Source organism: Hevea brasiliensis, chromosome 3, assembly GCF_030052815.1.
Source record: "Hevea brasiliensis isolate MT/VB/25A 57/8 chromosome 3, ASM3005281v1, whole genome shotgun sequence".
In the NCBI taxonomy this organism is placed as follows: Eukaryota; Viridiplantae; Streptophyta; class Magnoliopsida; order Malpighiales; family Euphorbiaceae; genus Hevea; species Hevea brasiliensis.
Genome location: NC_079495.1, coordinates 30,370 through 53,204, shown reverse-complemented (window position 1 = coordinate 53,204; position 22,835 = coordinate 30,370). Strand labels below are relative to the sequence as shown.

General features: G+C 33.9%; 2 protein-coding genes across 2 annotated transcripts; both read left to right on the top strand.

Moving 5' to 3' along the window:
- Positions 1-1,389: 1,389 nt before the first annotated feature.
- On the top strand, positions 1,390-6,998 carry LOC110655013 (DNA topoisomerase 6 subunit A). Its single transcript, XM_058143513.1, has 9 exons — positions 1,390-1,629; positions 1,731-1,875; positions 1,958-2,003; positions 2,315-2,374; positions 2,734-2,770; positions 2,953-3,032; positions 3,698-3,793; positions 4,002-4,067; positions 5,585-6,998. The coding sequence occupies exons 1-9, from the start codon at positions 1,449-1,451 to the stop codon at positions 6,782-6,784; spliced, it is 1,911 nt and encodes a 636-aa protein (XP_057999496.1). The 5' UTR covers positions 1,390-1,448; the 3' UTR covers positions 6,785-6,998.
- A 2,881-nt stretch (positions 6,999-9,879) lies between these two features.
- LOC110655014 (zinc finger CCCH domain-containing protein 11) lies at positions 9,880-15,062 on the top strand. The gene is made up of 8 exons (XM_021811176.2): positions 9,880-10,242; positions 10,469-10,553; positions 10,659-10,799; positions 10,936-11,024; positions 12,331-12,519; positions 12,673-12,803; positions 12,986-13,088; positions 14,499-15,062. The coding sequence occupies exons 1-8, from the start codon at positions 10,072-10,074 to the stop codon at positions 14,676-14,678; spliced, it is 1,089 nt and encodes a 362-aa protein (XP_021666868.2). The 5' UTR covers positions 9,880-10,071; the 3' UTR covers positions 14,679-15,062.
- Positions 15,063-22,835: the final 7,773 nt, after the last annotated feature.

Genomic DNA, 22,835 nt, shown 5'->3' with positions numbered 1-22,835 from the left:
TTTAAACCAAATTAAAGTATAGTATATAGTGTTTGATTAAGATATGTTATCTTCGGGCAATCAGAATCTTTAGCCCGAATCAAAGTAAAGTGTAAGATATTCAGTTAAGACATATTATATTTAGGTAAATAGTAGGATATTCGAATAAAGTATGATATGCTCAGTGCTCAGATAGAGTATAAGGAGTTCGGACATTAGTATAATATGTTCGGAGGAAAAGTCAGATATTCGAATGAAATGTAATATGCTTCAATAAGAAAATGTTGATTGAAGATCAGATGCATGAGAGTAGGATTCGCTAAAGTCCAGTTGAAAATATTGCCATCTTAGTAACGCACTGCAATAATAAGCGAAAAAGATTATTATATAAAAGTTCACAACTCCCCAATAGGGTGAAAAAAGCATCATGCTCAAACTTATAAATATGAAACAACACTTTACAAAGGTAAGAAATTCTATCTTTTTTATTTTAGATTGATATTTTATTCTCGTTGGTATTTAATGATTTGAGTATCGAAATAGTTTAACTCTAGTCAATTTTATTTTTTTTATTATTTATAGACAGCACTCTGATTAGTTTTTCATCCGAAAACTTTAAACAACATCACTTTCTATGATTAATGTACTTGCAGCTCCCTAATATTTTTAATTTGTGGAATGAAATCCCTTCTCATATCCTAGAAGACATGACTACTTGAATACAAATGGCGAAAATCATCAATTAGAATGTAATGCACATTAACACGATAAAGGAAGAACAACCTGATCATGATATTGGTTTTATGTAAACAAACATGAATTATCTCAAAAAATGCTTTTAATTTCATTATTATTAGTTTGTCAAACTCTCCTATTAGTCTTATTGACTTAAATATCGTAATGGATAATATTTTAAGTTTTTTTTTTTCAAAATAATTGAGTTCATCGTAAAAAGATAAATTATTATAAATAATAAAAATAATTAAAAATAATAAACACATTGAAAAATTAGAAATATAAATTATGCATCTAAGTACATATTCCATGAAAGAAACGGTTTGTAATTAAGGACTATAAATTAATTTAATATATTTATTATTAAAATTATTAAAAAAATTTAAAAAAATAATATTCAATTATATACATTCATAATTAAAAATAAATTAAGTTATTTATATAATCTTATTAAAATTATATAATATATTTAAAAAATATAAACTTAAAATTAATTCAGTCCGAGACAGCTTCAAATTTTTTTAATAATAATTTTTTAAATTTCAGTATGATTTTTTTAATTCCATTTAAAATTAGGAACCATTCACAAAATTACGGCACTCTTGCAATCCACGTCTGCCACGTGTAACTCCCGCCTTCCACAAGAAAAACCAACGGTCACAAAGCACAGCCCACCTCGCCATAGCCAACCGCCAAAATGCTGCTTTGCCTCCTTGTAACCAATCAAGCCAGCCATGGCGATTTGTCAGTCCACTGCTTTCTCGCGGAAAATGCCCCAACCCAGCTTCATCACCAAGAGTATTTCTGCGCCTCTATTTCTCGCTGCATCAACGGGCCACCGCCACAGAGCAATTAAATTCCTTCCCAAGCGTCAAAGCCACACCATCGTCCGCTCTGCAGTCTCGAGATCTAGCGGCAAGTTTTCTTACTATCACTTGAATTAGGAAATTATTTTGTTAACCTCATCGCTGATAACTGAACTTGATTTTATATTTAAATGTTTGAGATGTGAATAGGAATTGAATCTTCGGGTTTGGTGAGTGAGGACACTACGAATTTATTGGACACAGTGAAGGTGTTCAATTTGGAAGGAAATGGAATCCCAATTTCCGATTTATGGAAAGATAGGAAAGCTGTTGTTGCGTTTGCACGTCATTTTGGGTAATAATAATCAAAATTTAAATCGAATTGGGTACTCACTTATTTCAGGCAAATCGATCTTATTTCTTCATTTGGTTTTCAGATGTGTCCTTTGTAGGAAACGCGCTGATTATCTTGCTGCCAAGAAGGTAATTACATGCAAGGAATTGTTTGTTATCTTCTCTTTGGGAGGTTAAAGGAGCAAATTTTTTACTTTTTTTTTAGAACCCAAAATCAAAATTTACATATCTTGGGTTTGGATCTTTCCAAGCTGTGGTCTATAACTCTATATGTGCTTGATTAGGAATCATTGATCTATGGAAACTGTTGGGCGAACCTGAGGTTGATGAGAATATGTTTCATTGTCTATCCTTAACTAGTTGCACTAACATGAAAAATTAGAGAGATTTAGGGGTCATTATACGCACGCCTTCATGACATTTCTCTGATATGTTGATAGGACATAATGGATGCATCTGGAGTGGCACTTGTTTTGATTGGACCTGGCAGCGTTGATCAGGTATGTCTCGGTAAGGCAGATTGATTACCTTTTTTTGCATAATTGTTTGAGTCTGTGCATGTATGTTATCATTGTGTGCTTATACTTGTGTTGGGTTTCCTTATTGTGTTTCTTATGCCATCCCTAGGGTAAGGATGATATAGAGTTTGGTTGCATTTAATGAAACTTTGTTCAATTTTTTTTAAAGGGCATTGTTAACCAAAGCAATTTAGTGTGGTATTGATAGTGAACTACACACTTGCTTTACTTATTATTCTGTATCTTATGATTGCTTCCATAATGTTTTTCCATCGAAATTTTATAGCATACCATAGATTGGGCGGATGTGTTTGATAACCATCTTCAGAAACTTGATGCAGGCAAAAACATTCTTTGAGCAAACTAAATTCAAAGGAGGTATGTTGATTGTTTACTGTAGAAATTGGATTGCCTTATAGCACTTTCTAGTAGTTTACATTTAGATTGATAATGAACTATGTAAATTGCAAAAGGGATTTTTCCTTGAGCAAATAAGGAGGTTGGCTTTCTTCTTATTGTAATTTATTGACAAAATATTATACTTTTTCCCTTTTCTCCAGAAGTTTATGCAGATCCTAACCACTCATCATATGAGGCGCTAAAATTTGTTTCCGGGGTTTTGACCACATTTACTCCTAAAGTATGTAAGAGACGTTACATTTTGTATGCATTCATGTAGTGGTGTTCTTTCATTCTTAAGAATATTGTAATGAAAATAACTCCAGCAAAATTGAAGAACACAAAATTTAAATTAGTTTGGCAAAAGTCTATTTCACATACAATTCACTATCAAGGTAAATAATACCACTATTTGAATCTCTCACTCACAAATCCTTAACCTAAATACAGCCAAAAATGTTTACCCATCATGCAAAAACTACTCACACTACAATAACTAACTAGCTGCAACTCTCCACACAACTTTTTTATTTTTTGGCATCATGCTTGGCTAATGTTACTCTCAATTTGGCACTCATATTACAAACAGCACAAGCCTCACAACACTTTGCGGCACACCTAAACTAAAGGAGAAGATCTTCTTTTATAAGCTTCATTCACAAAAACCAAGTGCAATTAGAATTGGACAATCCTTCCAAATTCTATTTGGTCAACACCAAAATTTACTGGCCTCTTACCCTTTTTTTCCTCTTTTATTTTAATCTTTTCCTCTTGCTATTCTAAATTACTTCTTATTCCAAATTCTGTATGGACTTGGACACAACATAGTAGTTGAGATGTATGCCAATTTTTAGGATGTTGTAATTTCAATGGAGCTTTCCTTTCAGTCAATTGTGAAACGTGTAGGCAGGTCTTAAGATAATACAGTCGTACATGGAAGGTTATCGACAAGACTGGAAACTTTCATCTGAAAAGGACACTGTGTCCAGAGGTGGCTGGTATGTGAATCGTCTTATTATTACAATCCTTATTGAGAGATTCATAAGAAGTCATCTTGTGAAATTGGGTTTTGTTTTGATCATGAGATCGTACAGTTGCCCTGTGGGAAATTGTTATCATGCATGTTGTGTTCTAAATAAGAACTTTTGCAGAGCTTCTGCGTATGTAAAGTTGTTTTTAACAAAAATGAATTTGATTGTTTCTCAGGCAGCAAGGTGGAATCATAGTTGCCGGTCCTGGTAAAACAAATATCTCATACATCCATAAGGTTAGTGCCGTTCCCTTCTGATCTCACCCATTCTGATTTTTAAACAAGAACTGTGGACAGCTTGATGTGCTGTAATCATGTCATACTAAAAGCATAACTCACACATTCATTAATAATAAATCATTTACAGATGGTTGTGTACCTGCATATGGTAAAAGTAGAAATGACTACTTGGTAGACATTTGAAACCCATGGCAATTTCCCTCAAGGAGTTTGATCTACTCCGTTTTTTCTTCCAGAAGATGAAAAATGTGTTTACGCTTCTCACAAACCCAATCAAATTTAAAGTTTATTCCAGATAATTGCAAATAATTGATTTTTTTTTTTTTTTTTGCCATTGTTCTATTATAATTTAAGTTTTTTTGTTTTGATCAGGATAAAGAAGCAGGAGATGATCCAGATATTGAAGACATATTGAAAGCTTGTTGCTCGTGAAGGAAATGGCACATTCTTTGAGTGGCGGCTTTAGGATTTAGGATCAATGATCCAGTTATACCTAGTTGCTTCTTGCTCATCGAGGTCTGAGAATTGAGCTATAAAGTCAATGTCCATGATTTTTTATCAATGTGAAATAATTTAGCCACATCATTGGTTTTTTTATAAGGTTGAGTTTATAATAGCTGCAATTAGGGGTGAAATTTATAATAGGGACACTTAGGAGTGAGAGTGGCTATTGGGTCGGATTTGGTTCAAGGTTCAATCAAATCCAAGGTTCAATTGAATTAAAACTAGATTGAAGGGTTTCAGTTGGTTTTGGTTTGGTCCAATTTTGATCAAATTTAATTATTGAAATTTTCCATAAGGAAAAAAAATCTGGTTTGGCCCGGATTTTGACCAGCCAATTCGAATTTTGTCCGGGATTTTGGTCAATTAAGCAATGACTAAATTTAGTCTAATCTTAATTTTGAATTGGATTGGTCCGATTTCAATTTCAAACCAGATCATGGTTGGGTCTAGCTGCGCCCTTTATAATATAGTAACAACGTTTATTAATGGGTATAAGGTTCAGAATCAAAATTTCTAATGTGGTGAAATATCATTGGTTGTATTGTTTGTTTTTGTAGAGGAAAGGTTGCATTCTTTTTTATTGTTAAATAAATTAAAATAGCTAATAAATGTATATCTTAAAGGTTAAAAGTAAAAAAAAAAAAAATCGAAGAATTTTGCTAGGTGAGAAAAAAAAAATTAAAGGTTGCTGTCAAAGAAAATTAAAATTTAAAATTTTCATATATTTTTATTTTTTTAATATTTATTTATTTACTTTTCATTTTTGTAATCACATGGAGCCTTTATTCAAAGGCCAAATCAGCAATCCAAGGTGGAGCATAAAATGCTGTCGTTTTGAATGTCCGAGCACGAAGTCCCAATTGCTTGGGTCTGACAAGCCCTAGCATAAAGGATCAGGAACTGTCCCATTTCCCGCCTCTTCCCAACTCCCAGAAATGGCCGACACCACCAAGGCCAAGAAACGCCGCCGAGCCGATCCGGAATCCTCCTCCTCCGACCAACTCCAACTTCCTTTCAAGAACCGCCTGAAGCCCGATTCAGTAATCCTTGAATCCCTACACTCCCTCTTAAAGTCCACTTCCTCCTCCTCCTCCACTTCCTCCAAGCCCTTAACCCTCTCTGACCTCTCCCTCTCCTCCGCGTGCCGCGAGGTTACCGACCTCTCTCTGCTCTCCGTCCAATCCGCCATCGAATCCTTAATCCTCTCCCTTACCCACTCCATCCTCTCCGGCCGGGGCTTCTCCTTTAACGTCCCTTCACGCGCCGCAACGAACCAGCTGTATGTCCCGGAGCTCGACCGCATCGTTTTGAAAGACAAGAATACCCTCCGTCCCTTTGCCAACAACTCCTCCGTACGAAAATCCACCATCACCGCCAAAATTCTCTCTCTAATTCACCAACTTTGCCTTAGAAGCATCCACGTCACAAAGCGAGACCTCTTCTACACCGACGTCAAGCTCTTCCAAGACCAGACCCAATCCGATGCCGTTCTTGATGACGTTTCGTGTATGCTGGGCTGCACCAGATCTTCTCTCAACGTGATCGCAGCGGAGAAAGGGGTGGTGGTTGGGAGGTTGATTTTTAGCGACAATGGGGATATGATTGATTGTACTAAAATGGGTATGGGAGGGAAAGCGATTCCCCCCAATATTGATAGGGTCGGAGATATGCAAAGTGATGCATTGTTCATACTACTGGTGGAGAAGGATGCAGCTTATATTAGGCTGGCGGAGGATAGATTCTATAATCGTTTTCCCTGTATTATTGTGACAGCCAAGGGACAACCAGATGTAGCAACAAGATTGTTCTTGAGGAAGATGAAGATGGAACTGAAATTGCCGGTTCTTGCATTGGTGGATAGTGATCCTTATGGGTTGAAGATTTTGTCAGTGTATGGATGTGGTTCCAAGAATATGTCATATGATAGTGCAAATTTGACTACTCCTGATATCAAGTGGCTGGGGATTAGGCCGAGTGATCTCGATAAATATAAGATACCGGAGCAATGCAGGTTGCCGATGACTGAGCAGGATATTAAGACCGGCAAGGATCTGTTGGAGGAGGATTTTGTGAAGAAGAATCCAGGATGGGTTGAGGAGTTGAGCTTGATGGTGAAGACAAAGCAGAAGGCTGAGATTCAGGCTTTGAGTTCCTTTGGGTTTCAGTACTTGTCTGAAGTTTATTTGCCACTGAAGCTGCAGCAGCAGGATTGGCTTTGAAAGAGCATTGGAAGCTTGAGCTTGTGCGCATTCTGTAATGTATTTCTCGTTTGCAACTGTTACAGGGACTGGGAAATCGTTTAGTGATTCTGTAATGTATTTCTTGTTTGCTACTGTTACAAGGACTAGGAAATCGTTTAGTGATTCCTCCAAGTTTAATGTACTTTTTCATCATTTCGTGAATGATAAACAATATTTAAATTTTTGACCAGCATATCTAATTCCTAAAATTTTTCACCATGTTTACTACTTCATTGATCCTGTACATGGAAGTTTTGAGGGTTTTATTTTTCACTTGAATACCAAAATTACTTGTGAATTTTAAAGTGATCATCTTTTTGTTATTGATACTTGTGCATTGGTGTGCTGGAGAAAATGAACATTCATGACATGGTAACATATATGAGAAAGTGCTCTTTTCTATTCCATAATTTGTTAAGTGCATTTGATCTTGTATCATAGCATTGTGTTTTGCTGCAAAGAAGAGTGCATATACTGTCATATACAAATTTGGCATTTGTAAAACGATTATCACCTTCTAGTAGTACCTGGTCGTCTCTATAGCCAACAATGCGTTGAAGAACTATAGGACATGAGGGAAGAGATACCATCTTCCTATCCCTTCCAAAAATTTTTGGCCTATTTGGATCTGAATCAAAAAGGCTTTCAAAATCTGTCTCTTGTTCAACCCTAAAGATAATGCCTAGAACACTACTCTGAAACTATCAACCTGTCATCTTTTACTCCATGTCCTGAAATGGGGAATCAGAAATGATTCCATACATCAATTAATATGCAATATAGTGCCAAAAATACCACCCTCTGCCTATCCTTACATGTTTAAAGATTCAGTCAAAATATATGCATCCATAGGCAATCGGAGAAAAAGAGCAAAGATTGTCAAATTCTGTTAGTTAAGTTTGATGATTACTGCTATAGCATGGTATAGTTTTCCCGTAATACATTACTCTGTTAAAAACATGTTAAATTGCTTACAGTATAGTTTTCTGAAACTCTTCCACCTAAACCACTAATCAGCATAACAAATATCTAGACCATGAACTACCAGTCTCATTTTATTAGTATAAATGAGAATGCTCCTTGCTTGGTTTAATCACAAACGATAATAGAAACAAGGGCATGATGATGGCATGTTCGTTTTATTAGGAATCATGACCAGTTTTTTGATTAATGGATAGGAGGAATACAGGAATTGCAGCAATTTTACATGACAAATGCTACAAAAACTTCATTGTATGTGCTAGCATACCCTGGTTTTCTTGTATCCTGGAATACAGCCAGGCATTGTTGCACTTCTTTTAGAGAACCATACCTGGTGAGCTTTTAGCAATGTATGATACGTCACCTGAAGAAGGTAAAAGACCATTGGTGATTTATTCAAGCTAAATTGAATTTGCAGTAGCTTAAATACGAATGCAGCAGTATGCAAAGTGAAACTCCCATATTTTTTCCACATTGCTGTCGAATGATTTCCACTAAACAACTTAGGAAAGCTTTCATCTTCAGCCATCTCGAAAACAAAGAAAAGGAGTTGTTCATGAAATGGTATTATCAAGAAGGAAAAGAAACTTAAGCCACAGCTCACTCAAATCTAAAGAATGGTATCATACAGCCTAGTTAAGGAGTCTTGTAAATACAAGCATTATTCTTAAAGGCACTTACCTTCTAGTTACTTCCAAAAAATACAACTCTAAGCATAGGGCCTTGATCACAATAGCCAGTACTTAACTATATTATTATTATTATTATTATTGGGCTCCTCTTCTCCTTTCTGATAACTGAGATATGATTATTGGCTTTGGATCCTTTTTCAACCAGCAGTGATGATGATATCAAGATGATACTCAAAAAATATGAAGACAACGAAAATTATGCACAAAAATAAAATTTGAATTCAAGATTTTATAATTTTGAAAATAATTTATCATTAAACTAAATTAAATTTGAAAAATTAGTATTCAAGTAGACATAAGCTAGGGCATCCGCAAACCTAATTTGGTTTACATTTTTAGCTAGATCTGAGTTACAGATGGCCACATATTAGTTTGGGTTAGAAATAGGTTCAGTCAAAATCAGGAGTAATAGTCGGACATTTTATAGGATTGAACCAATCCAAAATTAAATGGGGACCAATTTTCTTTTATATATATATGTATTTGTAAATTTGATTTGAATTACAACCAATGGTTCAATATAATCAAAACAATTGCTAAAATTATGACTCAAAATTTTAATGAGATTTAGAGAGACTTTTTTCTAATTTGAATAAGAGAAACATTACTATATCGAGTAGAACTCTTATTTATTCCTAAACTTAATGGAACTCTAATTAGATTAAGATGGAGCAAATTAATACTATAAATAGGAGAATGATAAAAATGTTATTTAATTGATTTAGCTCTACCAATTGATGATGAGCTTCTGCCCATTGCAGTATCATGGAGGGAGATTTCGGTACAAGGTAGAGAAATGATATAGAATTTAAGATAATAAATTCTTGTCAATTGGGTTGAAGACACTTTAACAGTTATTATAGTAAATATATTGGGTTATGTCTAGAGAATACTGAGGAAACTAATTAATATATTTATTATATGCAGTTACATAGTGAAAAATTCTCTTAAGTATAATTGAGTTTATGAGTCATATAATTTTAAGTTTATAATTGATAATTTATTATTATTAATAGTAAAAGATGATATAACTATAAATATAAATTTATATGAAAAATATAAATCACGTAAATATTAATATTTTGATGCTTCCACGCGCAACGATAACAATGAACTTAAAAAATATATATATTTCAAACATTGAATTGTGTCAATTTAAATCAAATCAAAATTGCTTTCGAATGGCCTTAAAATAGTGAGAGACCAACCACTTGATCGATTCAAGTCTTTCAAAACCATAAATATTATATATTTAATAATTTTTATATTAAAAAATAATTATATATATATATATATATTTTATGACCGCGAAAGGGTTTGTACTGGGACAAAGCCTTTTAAGTAGTGTGTTTGGGCCTCGGGTCTAGGACAGGATGGACCAAGATGGGACAATCTTGTTTTAAAGGAGAACAGATAGGCCAGTTTAACCTGATTGACGCACCTTCTCGAAGCTCCCTATTACAAAAACTAAAATCCTCCGGCGTCGCGGCGTCACCGTCCTATCAAGGAACGCCACCATCGAAGCCCCTAGCCACCGTCGGAGTAGCGGTTTTGTGAGTGTGTTTGGTGTTGTTAGTTGGATGCAGATAAGAGATGCCACCAAAGCAACAGTCAAAAGCCGATATAGCGAAGAAGCAGAAGATCGTCGAAGACAAGACCTTCGGGCTCAAGAACAAAAACAAGAGCAAGAATGTACAGAAATATGTACAGAGTCTCAAGCAATCTGTACAGCCCAAACCCGACGCTACTAAGGTCGCAGCTAAGGTACTATTTCTCCTTAGTTACTCTTTTTTTTTTTTTTTTAAACTCTCTAATCGAATCTAAGCTGTTCTATTCAATTGATCTCTAATTTGCTTCTGCTTCTATAGAAAAGGCAAATTTATTTATTTATTTTTTAATTTTAAGATGTTAGAAGTTTGTTGAGCTGTTGAATTTTGTTTAGGAGTTTTATTTATTTATTTATTTATTTATTTCTTTATTCAATTAACAGAAGAAGAAAGAGGAAGACAAGGCCAAAGAGAAGGAGCTGAACGATTTGTTCAAGGTTGCTGTTAGCCAGCCCAAAGTTCCTATTGGTAATTCTCTATCCATGAAATAGAATGGATAACGCAGAGTTGTGAACTTTTGTTATTTGCATATTGTGGTTGAATGTTCCCTGTACTAATAGCCCATGTGATCAGGTGTTGATCCCAAGTCTATATTGTGCGAGTTCTATAAAGTGGGGCAGTGTGCTAAAGGTTTCAAATGCAAATTCTCCCACGATTTGAATGTTCAGAGAAAAGGAGAAAAGATTGATATTTATAGTGATAAGCGTGACCAAGGTTATTGCATAAGAAATTTAGTTATTATTATTATTATTATTATTATTATTATTATTGATGATGATGATGATTTGTGAGTTTCCATCTAGTTATGTTTCATTTTATTCTAATTTTGTATAAGCTGTTTTCTCTTAAGAAACGATGGAGGATTGGGATCAAGAGACCTTGGAAAAGGTTGTGGAGTCAAAGAAAACGGAGTATAATCAGAACAAACCTACTGAAATTGTAAGTTTTCTCCTTTAAAAATTGGAATTTGTTTCATGAAGAACTGATACTAGAATGAGGGTGGCAATAGGAGATAGACTGGGAAAAATAAAGTGGAAATATAGACCTGCACACGTGTGGGTGTATGCTAACTTGGAAAGATGATATGTCCATGCAATTTCAAGCATAGTTTTAAATCACGGTCGCGGCCGTGTTTGCAGTCACGGTCGCGAGTAACGGAATGGGCCACGATCGCGAGTAACGGAAATGGGTTTGTAATGGCCGAAACGTAATGGTAGCGGCCCATTGTTACGCAATTTTTTTTTTTTTAAATTTGCAAAGTTCATGAAATGAATAAATATTCAAAGATATAATTAAAACTAAGATATACAACTAAATAATAAGTACAAATATATTAAATAAAAACATTAAATCCATTATTCTTATATATCATTAGTATTAATCAATTTAAAACCAAAATAACTAAGAAGATAGTAAACAACTAACCTTATTACAACCAAAATGAGTGTCTAGGAGATCCTTGATTATCTTGATTTTGACCGTTACCTTAGTTGGAATTCTTAGTTGGAAAAGTAAAGGCCGTTATGAGCATTAGTTAACGGTTGATAACGGCCATTACTTTTAAATAACGGCCATAATGGCCTTTACAATTACAAATTCAAAAATCCGTTAAATAACGGTGGTAACGGTAACGGTAAGCCAAAAAGCCTTTAAATAATGACCATTATGTAACGTAATGTAACAGCCTTTTTTAAAACCATGATTTCAAGTCTACTGGACATATAGAGAGAGTGCTTTGAGAGTTCTTATCAATTTAGTAATTGGGGAAAAAAAAACTCCCAAGAAGGTGTTTTAAGAATAAGTGTGAAAATATTACTGAAGAGATAAAAATATTGAGAGAAAGGATAGTGGATTTTAAAGGGAAAGAGAGATTCTTTTCAATTTTTTTTTCTAAATCCCTTCATGCTGAAAAAGAAACAATGTCAAGGAAGGTAAGATGAAAAAGGATTTGTATGGTATTTGGAAAAGATGAGATTTTCAAAGTCTGATCTCTTTAAGTTTGGTATATATGAAAAACTGAACTCATGACATGGACATATTCAGGCAATTGCTTTCATGCTTAAACTCAAAGACAAACCAGATAAAAACAAATATGCAAAAGGTTATCATTTTAGCCTTGAGAAGAAGCGTAGTTTGTAGCCATAATTTGCGCTGATATGATGAGATAGAATTTTTCTTGTCTAAATGAAGTTCTAATTTGTGGTTCTATTTGCGTGACTTTTGATGTGTGTGAATATATATACAGGTTTGCAAATACTTTCTGGAAGCTGTGGAGAAGAAACAATACGGCTGGTTTTGGGTCTGCCCAAATGGTGGTAAAGATTGTCATTATCGGCATGCTCTTCCTCCAGGATATGTATTAAAATCTCAGATGAAGGCTCTGTTAGAGGAAGAGAGTGAAAAGATGCCTATTGAGGAGGAGATTGAAAATGAGGTGACAACATATTTACTCAAGTTGTCAATACCATGCATTTAGTAACAGGATCATTCTCTTTTATTGGATTGCAGATTATGTGTCATTCTTTTTCTATGATCATTACTTTTATAATCGAATCGTATTTAACTAAATAATTGTTGTTGGTTTTAGCGTGCCAAAGTAACGACTTCAACCCCTATGACTCCTGAGTTATTCATGAAATGGAAGCAAAAGAAGATAGAAGAGAGAGATGCTGGTTTGGCTGCACAGAGGGCAGAGAGAGCTAAGAATGATCGTATGAGGTATATTATCCTCCCCTCCCCTTCCCTGCTCCTTATGGGCTTACACACTCATTTGGGCACACAAATGCTCTCCCCCTTCCCCTCTCCTTAACTCGCACAGAAAAAGTGTGGGAGACAGATGTGAGCATTTATACCTCTAGATATTATTTTCTAATAAACTTGTTCTTTTGTTTCCATCCCAGTGGCCGTGAGCTATTTTTATCAGATGCTAGTATTTTTGTGGATGATGCTGAGGCATACGAGGAATATCAAAGAGAGGAACGACCTGATGCTCCTGAAGAAAAGGTAAATTATCCACTTATGTGATTTTCAAACAAACAAGCTCATATAAATAGAAGTAATTAAAAAAAGATTGTTGCCTTTGCATGTCATCTAGATGAGGTTAACGCACAAAAACTGTTGTAATATATGGAGATCATTAATATTATAACAATCTATTACACATCAAAGGAGAAGGGTCAGGAAGTTGAATAGGGAGACTGAAATGAATTGTATGAGTAAATAGATGTTAGTGAATTGGAGGGAAAATAAGCAGTTAGCTAGCTGGGGAATTGGAAGGAAGATCTAGATAGGAAGTTATTCAGTGTAACTACTTAGCTAGTAGCTGAGAAGTAGTTATGACGTGTTACCGGCAGTTACTGAGTAACAGTACTGCCATATAGAGCACATAGCTACTCTTGTAAAGATTACCTATCATCTTTCAAGAAATAATAATTCTCTCTTATCCTTTTCTTCTAAATTCTCTACTCTATCTGTTCTATCTTTATTCTTTCTATTCTTCTCTATTTCTCTTATATTCTCTTTGTTAGGGTTCCTAAACCCTAGCACAATTGTAGCTGATTCTTTAGAAATATATTATTATAGCACATACTTAATATATTTGTTACAGTTGTAGGCAAGACTATTTCCAGGTTATGATGCTTTCATTAAAACAAATAGTTTTTAGTAAATATCACTTTATGAGGCTTGGATGGAAATCAGATTGGTTCAATTATTGTTGCGAATGAAATTTCAGACTTGATATTAACTCTGTTGGATGGAGAAGGGATTATCTCAATCAATAAATGCTATTCTTTGATACTCATTATTTCCATGAATCAAAATTTCATCCTTGGTTATAATTTGAACTAGGACATAGAATATAGGCCATAATTGTCAAATAATTCACAAAAATTTTAAATTTTGTGAAGTACATGCATGTTGTAGTCATTAACCCTTTTATGGATCTGCTGATGAAGGCTGTTAACTTTATTAGCTGGCCCTGTCTGACCTTCTCTGTGATAATTGTTCAATTTCAGAATATCCCATCCCACTCTCCTATAGAAATATGATAGACAGCCTAGCCTCCCTCCTCCCCCACCCAATGCACAGCAAAACACACAAGCCAGGAGAGAGAGACAGGACAAGGTTGCAGGAGGAAAAACAATCTGTCTTCTGCCTGCTTGTTTATACTTAATGATAGCTTTGCTAATTTAGTACTTGTACTTGGTTTGATGAGCTGACGAAGATTGTCAAGCATTTGTATAGGCTTAACTTATGGAATGTTGATGCTTATGATGTATTTGAAGTCCTTTAGTTGTGTCTTTTTTTTTTGGTTATTATAATCCATAAAACTGATAATAGATCTTTACCTATTCAAAGAGCTAATGAAATTTCTTTTCAACTGACTTGTCATCTGGTTTTGCTGCTATACAGGCCAATGTTAAATCTTCCACTGATGGACCAAGTACCTCAGCAACATCCGTGGGCAATGTTGAAGAAGAAGAAGAAGATGATGATGATGATGATGAACTGGACATGGATGAGTTAAATGAGCTGGAAGCAAGCCTGGCAAAAACATCAATCCAAATTCAGGAGCCTGGCTGTGTCAATTAATTTTGAGATGCAGAGTATGCGGTCTACATGCCTTTTAAAGTGTCGACTTCGTGATCCTGCTGGAGGAGGATGTCCTTGACCTGTAACCAATTGACAAGCTGTTGATGTGTTTTTGCGAGATTTTTCAGAAGTCGTGAGCCTTTCCTGTTTTTGGCAATACCTGTTTACATGATACCTTCTATTTATGATATTAAATGGGTTTCGAGTTTTATGCATGTTTGCACCGTATGGCTTTTGCAAATTGTATCTAGTTTTGACGCTAGTTTCCCCCCTATTGAATAATATTTAGGCAGAGGATCATAAACGTGATAGTAGGTTGATAATTTCTTGAGCATTGATGTACATCAGCGCTACCTTTTGTTTGAAATCATGTGATTTGGCTGAGATTGTGCTCATTCTTCTTTCTTTTCTTTAGCTCAATCCTTAATCTCCACATGCTTATTAGCAAAAGGAATTATTATGATGGCACATTTATTTTAATGAATTATTAGAAATTTAGATGGTTTGTTTTTTTTAAATGACAGATCTTCTAATAGGCATGGCCGCTGGTCCGGATTGGGATGGGCGGTTCTGCGTCGAGTGATCCAGAGCGAACTGAAAGGTTATTTTTTTGTCTCAATTTCGGTTTTGATTAAATCTAATGGGTTGAATATTTTTCAATTTTTTCAACAAAGAAAATTCAGTTTTGACTTGTAATTGGGGACCAAAATGATTGGTTTTTTTTTTATTCGGTTTAAATTGGTTTTTTTTAAATCATTTCATATTAATTTTCATGCAATTTAGATTTTGATCTAAATATGCCGTGCCTATCTTCTAATCCGTTATTTGATTTATTTTTATTATACCATTGTAATAAAATGTTAATTTTTATTTGACATGTATTTTTTTATTATACCATTATAAATTTTAATAAAATTGAAAAATTCGTAAATTTTATACAATTGAATGAATGTAGAATTTCAGATGTGATTAGCCGCATAAGAATATTGTGAAGAAGCACTAAAGAGACACGTTAACATTATGAGATTAATATAGTGAAGAAGCACTAAAGGAACCAAGGGACAAGTTGTACTGTACAAGGTATTGTGAACTAATTTTTGTGTCAAGAAAACAATGATTGATATCGTTTTGATTGCTTGGCAATTGAGTGCTTTCTTTCTTCTTTCTTCTTCTTTTTTTTTTTTTTTAAACATTCAGACTAGACTAAAAGACTAAAAATCTAGCATATTTAAAATTTTAAATAAATTATTTTCTAATACAGTTATATACACTTAGCTTCATACAACTTTAGGAAGAAAAATAAATTAGATTTATGATCAGTGAGTCACTTAAAAATATGCAAGGGAACTTTGATAGAATCGAGGTTGAACGTGGACTGACTGAGGTTGCTGATGAAGTCTGAAGTGAGGTGGAGTATACAAAAACTTTGTTGATCTATTGGTAGGCCAAATCAAACTTCTGAAGTCATATATAAACTAGTGATCTTAGTCATTTTGATGTTGAAGATTCACTAGCCATTATGAAGCTAATTTGAAAGTCATGTAGATCGATTCAAAATGCTGCAAGATATAGCATTATTTCTCTTTTTAACCATAAACACCTCACTAGGGAGGCTAGAGCGGAACTGACAAAAGAAAGCAAAATGATCCTCCTGAAATTGGTAAAATTTTATATGAAACTTAAAAGAAGCAAAAAGATGAAAGAAAATGAAGAAAGAGAGAGGAGGAAGAAGAGGAAGGATACCATTAAAAAAAAAAAAAAGAGAGAGAGAGAAACATCGTCTTCGAAAGATCAATCGTTCCCAAAACTGTATATGTTTTGGGAGAGATTTTAAAGAGAGAAAAAGTGTAGAGAGATTTTAATACATTCATACGTATATCTATAGTTACTAAAATTTATTTATTATTCGTTATGTGCATTGTGAATCTATTATTATTATTATTATTATTATTATTATTATTATTAAGAGCTAGTTATTATCTATTATTATTTTTATTTGTCATTATTAAAGGTTAAAAATATTTTTTATTTTTACTTAAAAAGTCATTTGACATTTTAATTTTTAGTGATATCTCATTTAATACATGAAATTTATAAAAATATAATCATTTAATTCTTGTTATTAGTGACATACAAAAGTAACTTACACACGCTTTGATATTTCGTAATACTTTAATTAAATTATTAAAGAGTTTAATAATTACTCTTTCATAAGTTTAAAAAATAAATGCAATTAACGGCATGATTGCGAAGTGACCTTTTCAGGAATCAAATGTATTTAGCCTCTTTTTTAAAGTCTTGAGGGAGGTATAATTTAGATGATAATTGAAGATGTTCCCAGATTTCATCATCATATGAGCAAGTACATGTTATAATGTTCGCACGACCACATCTCAAACAACCCAAAAGGAAAAAAAATATATATATATATCTTGTCAAGGTATTTAGGGGGCAGCTTTTCAACCAACGCGGTGGTCGTAGACATATTTGAGCACTGGGCCACCACCGTACACGGCACTTTCATGGTGCAACATATTCACCTTGAATTAGAGGAAAATTTTACCTATCTATCATTACTAATCACTTCATTGGCAATCTTTCATTTGCTAATTGTGGTTAATAGAAGACAAAAACCAAGATTTCAGGATCACACTTACTTATTTAATAGAAGACAAAAACCAAGATTTCAGGATCATACTTATTTATTTTTTATGCAAGTCCTTGTCCAATTTTAATCTATGGTGGCAAACCCTGTTTAAACTTATAATTCCTACTGCAAGTTTTTCCTAACAGGTAGAAAATTAATCTGTAAGTCTCATAAAGATTTTGTAATTCTAATTTTATTAGAATTTGAAATCTTAATTTTTTAAGAGATATATTAGATGATAAGAACTTGGTATTTGGTGATGGAGACCTCATATCTTGTTATCAAGAATCAAACTATAAATTATTTTCCTGTTTGCTTGTAAATTTTAACTCTATAATATTAAACTTTATTAACATAATTGTAAGGCATTAATATGATTTGTTTGAGATGAAACTTATTGTAATTTAATTTAATAGATATTTCACTTATTATTTTTTTTTTATTATACTTTTAATTTTATCAAGTAATAATTTAATGTAAATTGAAAATGATACTAATAACTAATTATATTTTCATTTGGAACAATTTTTTCTTTTGTACAAAATATTCATATTAAAATACAAACTCGCAATTTGTCTCAAAAATTTATTTGAGACACTGATGTAGTGACGTGCCATATGGCGTCACTAATAATGTTTTGAGATTTTTTTTTTACACATTTTATGAGGTTTTTATTATGTCAATAATGTTGATTTTTCTTGTAGCGATCAGGCATTACATTTCTTGTTGAAAACATTCTCTAAAGTGTCAAACAGAAACAAGGACAGGCAGAAAGGTGGAAACTGCATCACTAATTTACTAGTAATTAACAGCATAAACAACAATAATGTAAAAGGCAATTTTTATAAGAGAGAGAGAGAGAGAGAGAGAGAGAGAGAGAGAGAGAGAAGCCCACCAAGTTACTGTTATCCATTGACAATGCATGGAAATACAATAAACAAGATGAAACTAGAAAAGTTCTAATTAAATGTTAGAAAAATAGCAATGGGGTTCAGCAGAATTAGATTTCCAGGTGCATGGGGCCATTTGTTTGGTGAGGCTGATGCTTATCCTTTCGCTCCTTTCTAGCTAGTGCTCTTCCTACTTCTTGAGCTCCTGTGGCTATCATTTTGAACAAGTTAAAGATTATCTTCATTTTGATTTGGCCTCTTTTTGGATGAATCCTAACTCTCTTCTTCTTCTGCAGGTCAGTAATGGCCATGGAATTGGAGAGAGAAAGGAAGAATCAAAGAAAGAAAGAAAGCAGCCAATGAAAGAACTTGGGATTTGTCTATAAAAGAATAAAGATGAAGAAGGAAGATAAGTGTGAATGCAGAAGATTGGCTGATAGAGGCATATATATAGTATGCATGTGGTTGGGGGACCATTTCACAAAGGCTTGGGTGTGTTTCATGGGTCACAACCTTTGACATTTAGGTGAACAGAGAAGTGCACGAAAATTTCTTGAAATTATGGTTCTCATTCGTGGAACTGTCAACAATTTTGATATATGTTCAGGTCATGATTAGATAGCATGTAGTGACGATGCTTGAACGTAATACTTAGAGAAGCCAAACAAAATTATCATTTATTAATTGACACATAAATTGGGTACTGTTATTGAAAATATAGAAGCTTGAGTACTTTGAAAGCATCTACGATTACTTCTGAGTGCTTTTATGAGGAGCACTATTGCTTTTGTATATTGTAATTTGAGGTAAGATAAACTTCGACCACTTACGGGCATTAAACCTAACTAATTCTCTAACCGGTTAGTAAGAGTGGATAACCAAAGTGACATTTCACTTTGGTAGCCAGATGAGAGAAGGATGAGGGATAGAATAAAAAGTATATCAGCAGGTTACCTGGAATGTTTGGCACCTATTTATAGAACAAGAGAGCTAAAAACAAATGTACACATGTAAAAATATAATAGGTGGAACATGTAAAAATATAATAGGTGGACTATCCTAATTGTAGAAATCTGCACGTGAGATCTAATCATATTATTTTAAAACAATAATGACTTTGATATTTCTAAAATGAGAAAGACAAGTAATGTCAAGGTGAATTTATAGAATGATTAGTCTACTCGATTTATTTATCAGGAGGTAACAGACCAATCAGCATTTTTATCCAGGATAACTATTAAAAAGTAGATCAAAAAAGGTATAAACTACTTCAAAAAAAGGATAATATCTGTTAATTATATTTTATTAGGTGAAAATAATTAAATACAATCATCTTAATAAAGGAAATTTGGCATCAAATTAATTAATGTAATTAACTATAATTAATCCAAAGTATCTCGTATTGAACGCATTTACATGATATGGGTACGCATACAAACTAAATGAGATTAGTACTTAAGTCTTAATAAGGGTACTTAAATGGTAGTCAATAAAGTCATAATGGAGTAAAATTGTTATTCTTTATTAGAGGTCAAAATCGGGTATACAACTTCTCTTTCCTTTAGTAAACTCCTTTTATATAAGGACACGTGTTACTTATCTAAGAAATCCACTAAATTATATTGTTATCAATGAATCAGAATATTTATTAAATAAATTAATATGATATAATAAATAATATTTAATTATGATTTATATTTATTAATTAGATTTATAATTATTAATAAATATTTATTTTTAAATATAATTTAAATAACTTTTAATTAAAATATTTAAGTTGAGCTTTGGGGATTGGGGGACAATGGCCCTCTAGTCCCCGTATATGGCTCTGCCCTGACCACACGCTGGACTAACACTTGTGTGTTGCTGTTGGTGGTTTCTTATTTTTATTCTTTTAGAAGAAAAACAAAAGGATTAATCTGCAATAAATGAAATTACTTATCTTTGATTTAACTAGTGAAAGACACAAAATTGACAGTTTGTTGTAGGCTTTGATGGTAATGAATTTTCACATCCATTCACACCTTTTCAAATTTGATTATATTCTAATTCATTTGATTAAATTGGGATTACGAAGACAAATGATTATTCATATCTTACAGTTTAAACAGAGCTGCTTTTGTCTGATAGCTTCTGGAAATAGGTGTTCAATGAGGATGAAAGTATTCTGATGGCTTTCTGAGCAAAAATCAAAGCTTAGGTCTATAGACCCATACGAGCCAACAAGCTTACCACGCCAACCAAGGTTAAAGACTCAAATTTCTGTTTTCATTGGCATTTCAAATTTAATTGTCCCCCACGAAAATGACTGCCCAAACAAGAGCCGACAAGCTTTAACAGGTGTCATCTGGCAGTGAAGGGAACACCAAAGGTGGATGTAGAGTAGGACTAAACCAAACTTTGAGGAACATAATAATACATTTGAGGAACAAGTTTTTGCTGGGTTTCTATTGACTACAATATGAACGTTGATTTTGCACTCCCACCAACAAAAAGTCCTCAGACAAGAACATTGGCAAACAAGGTTTTCATGCCAACCATCTGGTTAACATACAAAGAAATATGGAATAAGGCTAATTCTCACCACATCATGCCGCAATCTCCAGCTTCCAGCAGCATTTGCTTGTCAACTTCAGTGCTGTGGCTGCTCGCCGCTGTAGCTGCACCTGAAATGAGCTCAGTACATGTTGAACTCTCAAGAAAATGAAGTAAAATATAATGATTATGGATATAGGATCATGTGAAGGAGGAATGTCATGTGATAAAACAGTCAAGAGTAGAGGATTCTCATTCAGAAGGTCGGGCCTAATTTGCCAAAAATGTCCAACTTGTTCTCTTCGAAAGAAATCTTTCAGCAATAATGGCTTAGTTGAGAAAATCTCCCACGTAATATAAACATACAAATTTTGAAGGAACTGTGTTAGTTGAGTTGAGAGTGAGTGGTTAGTAGTTAGCTGAGCTGGGTATTGTAACCAATTATAGAGAATAGGGAGTGATTGTATAAAGCCTTTGCATTGTAATCGAAACATTTCATACATTTCATTTAATGATACAGAAATATCTTTCTTTTCTCTCGCTCTCTCTTTTCCTCTTTCCTTCTCTTCTTGAATCTCCTTCTTCTCTGCCTCTGTTCCTTCCTTCTGTCCCTCTTCGTTTCCTTTCTTCTTCAATTCTGGTGCGCTGGAACAATTCAGACTCTTGGCCTTCATAACACAATCATTCCATATACCTCAGAGCTCAGAACGAGGCACATTTATAGTATTCTGAAATATTTGATACTAGGAATAAATATAAACATCCAAAATAGCTACAAGAGAAGAAAAATACAGGAACCTTTCAGGGGTCACACTTTCGAACAAAAATTCTCTTTTCCACATCAACTGCTTTAACAACCCAACCCCCCAACCCTCTGTTTTCTACTACCACAGTCACTCTTCTCTGCAATGTAATTTGGTGGCCGTTTATCATTTCCCTCTTTCCATTAATAATTGGAAATAACATCGAGCCACAAATGAAAGTTTTACACCTCAATGAAGAACAAGAATATTTGGAACAGACAGGGAAAAGTCTTAAGGAAAAACTACGGTTAGTAGTTGCATTTACTTATAACTCACCTCCTATGCCCATTCCCTTATATACTTCATCATACTTTTACAGCCTTGGGTCTGCATTCTTGGATGGTAACAGAAATTAGTTGGACCAAAAGAAATGTGACTATTACAATGGGCAATTACTAGAATAAACCTTGGACTGTTCCATAACATGGGTTTGACATCTCTCTCCTCTTGATGGGAGCAACCTCTTCAGATGGTGGGTAGTTCAAGCACCAAGGATTCCAACTCACATACTTGTTTGGAGAGAACTGAGACAAGAGGGTTTTCTTCCCCTATTTCCTGAAGTTAGACCAGGCTCTATCCCAGTCTGTTTGAGGAAGATTTTCTTGACTGCTCCAATTTGCTTTCAAGTTAGCAATAATACACTGCTGTAAATTACGAGAGAAAAAACAATGATGTTTACCTTAAACTTACCTTGATTAGAATCAATTTGAACAAATCTACAACCCCTTCTTCTTGGTTAGGGATTAAAAGCAGGCATCCAGCTTTCTATTAGGTCTCCCTAAACTACCTTGCTTAAAGTCTGACAAAGATAAAGTCCTCTCTTTATATGGGGTAGTTATGAAACCACCAACTCTTAAACTACCCCAATTAAAATCTATTCCAACATATATATATAACTTATTGTAATTTAAGTTTCGTAGCAATGAAACTGGCACCTAGCCTTGTAATTTTCTTTTTGGGGTTGGTTTATTGATGAGTTGGAAATGATGTAATCAGTTTGTCTTCAAACACAAGTGACAAGGTGCTAATTCTACGATTCATCATATAGTAGCAACCTTCACAAGGTCCAATTTTAAGGCTTTTGAAGTCGAGGGATCTTCCACTGGTCCGCATTATAGTAAACAACAAAAGCTCAAAGGATGGGATCCTCCCCTTACGGTGCTTCGAAAAGACCATCTAAGAGAGCAGCTTCTGGAGAGATTTTGCATGATCACCATGCGGATTGGTGGATGGATTTATTCGCCATATTGGAATAGCTACTTTATGAGGACTGAACTAAATA

Bases quoted from the DNA above. Each gene is read 5' to 3' on its own strand.
- LOC110655014 (XM_021811176.2), top strand. From the start codon at position 10,072: ATGCCACCAAAGCAACAGTCAAAAGCCGATATAGCGAAGAAGCAGAAG. The intron at 11,025-12,330 runs GTAAGTTTTCTC...ATATATATACAG, and splicing joins AGAACAAACCTACTGAAATT to GTTTGCAAATACTTTCTGGA. The intron at 12,804-12,985 runs GTATATTATCCT...TTTCCATCCCAG, and splicing joins GCTAAGAATGATCGTATGAG to TGGCCGTGAGCTATTTTTAT.
- LOC110655013 (XM_058143513.1), top strand. From the start codon at position 1,449: ATGGCGATTTGTCAGTCCACTGCTTTCTCGCGGAAAATGCCCCAACCC. The intron at 1,876-1,957 runs GTAATAATAATC...TTTGGTTTTCAG, and splicing joins GCGTTTGCACGTCATTTTGG to ATGTGTCCTTTGTAGGAAAC. The intron at 2,771-2,952 runs GTATGTTGATTG...CCTTTTCTCCAG, and splicing joins GCAAACTAAATTCAAAGGAG to AAGTTTATGCAGATCCTAAC.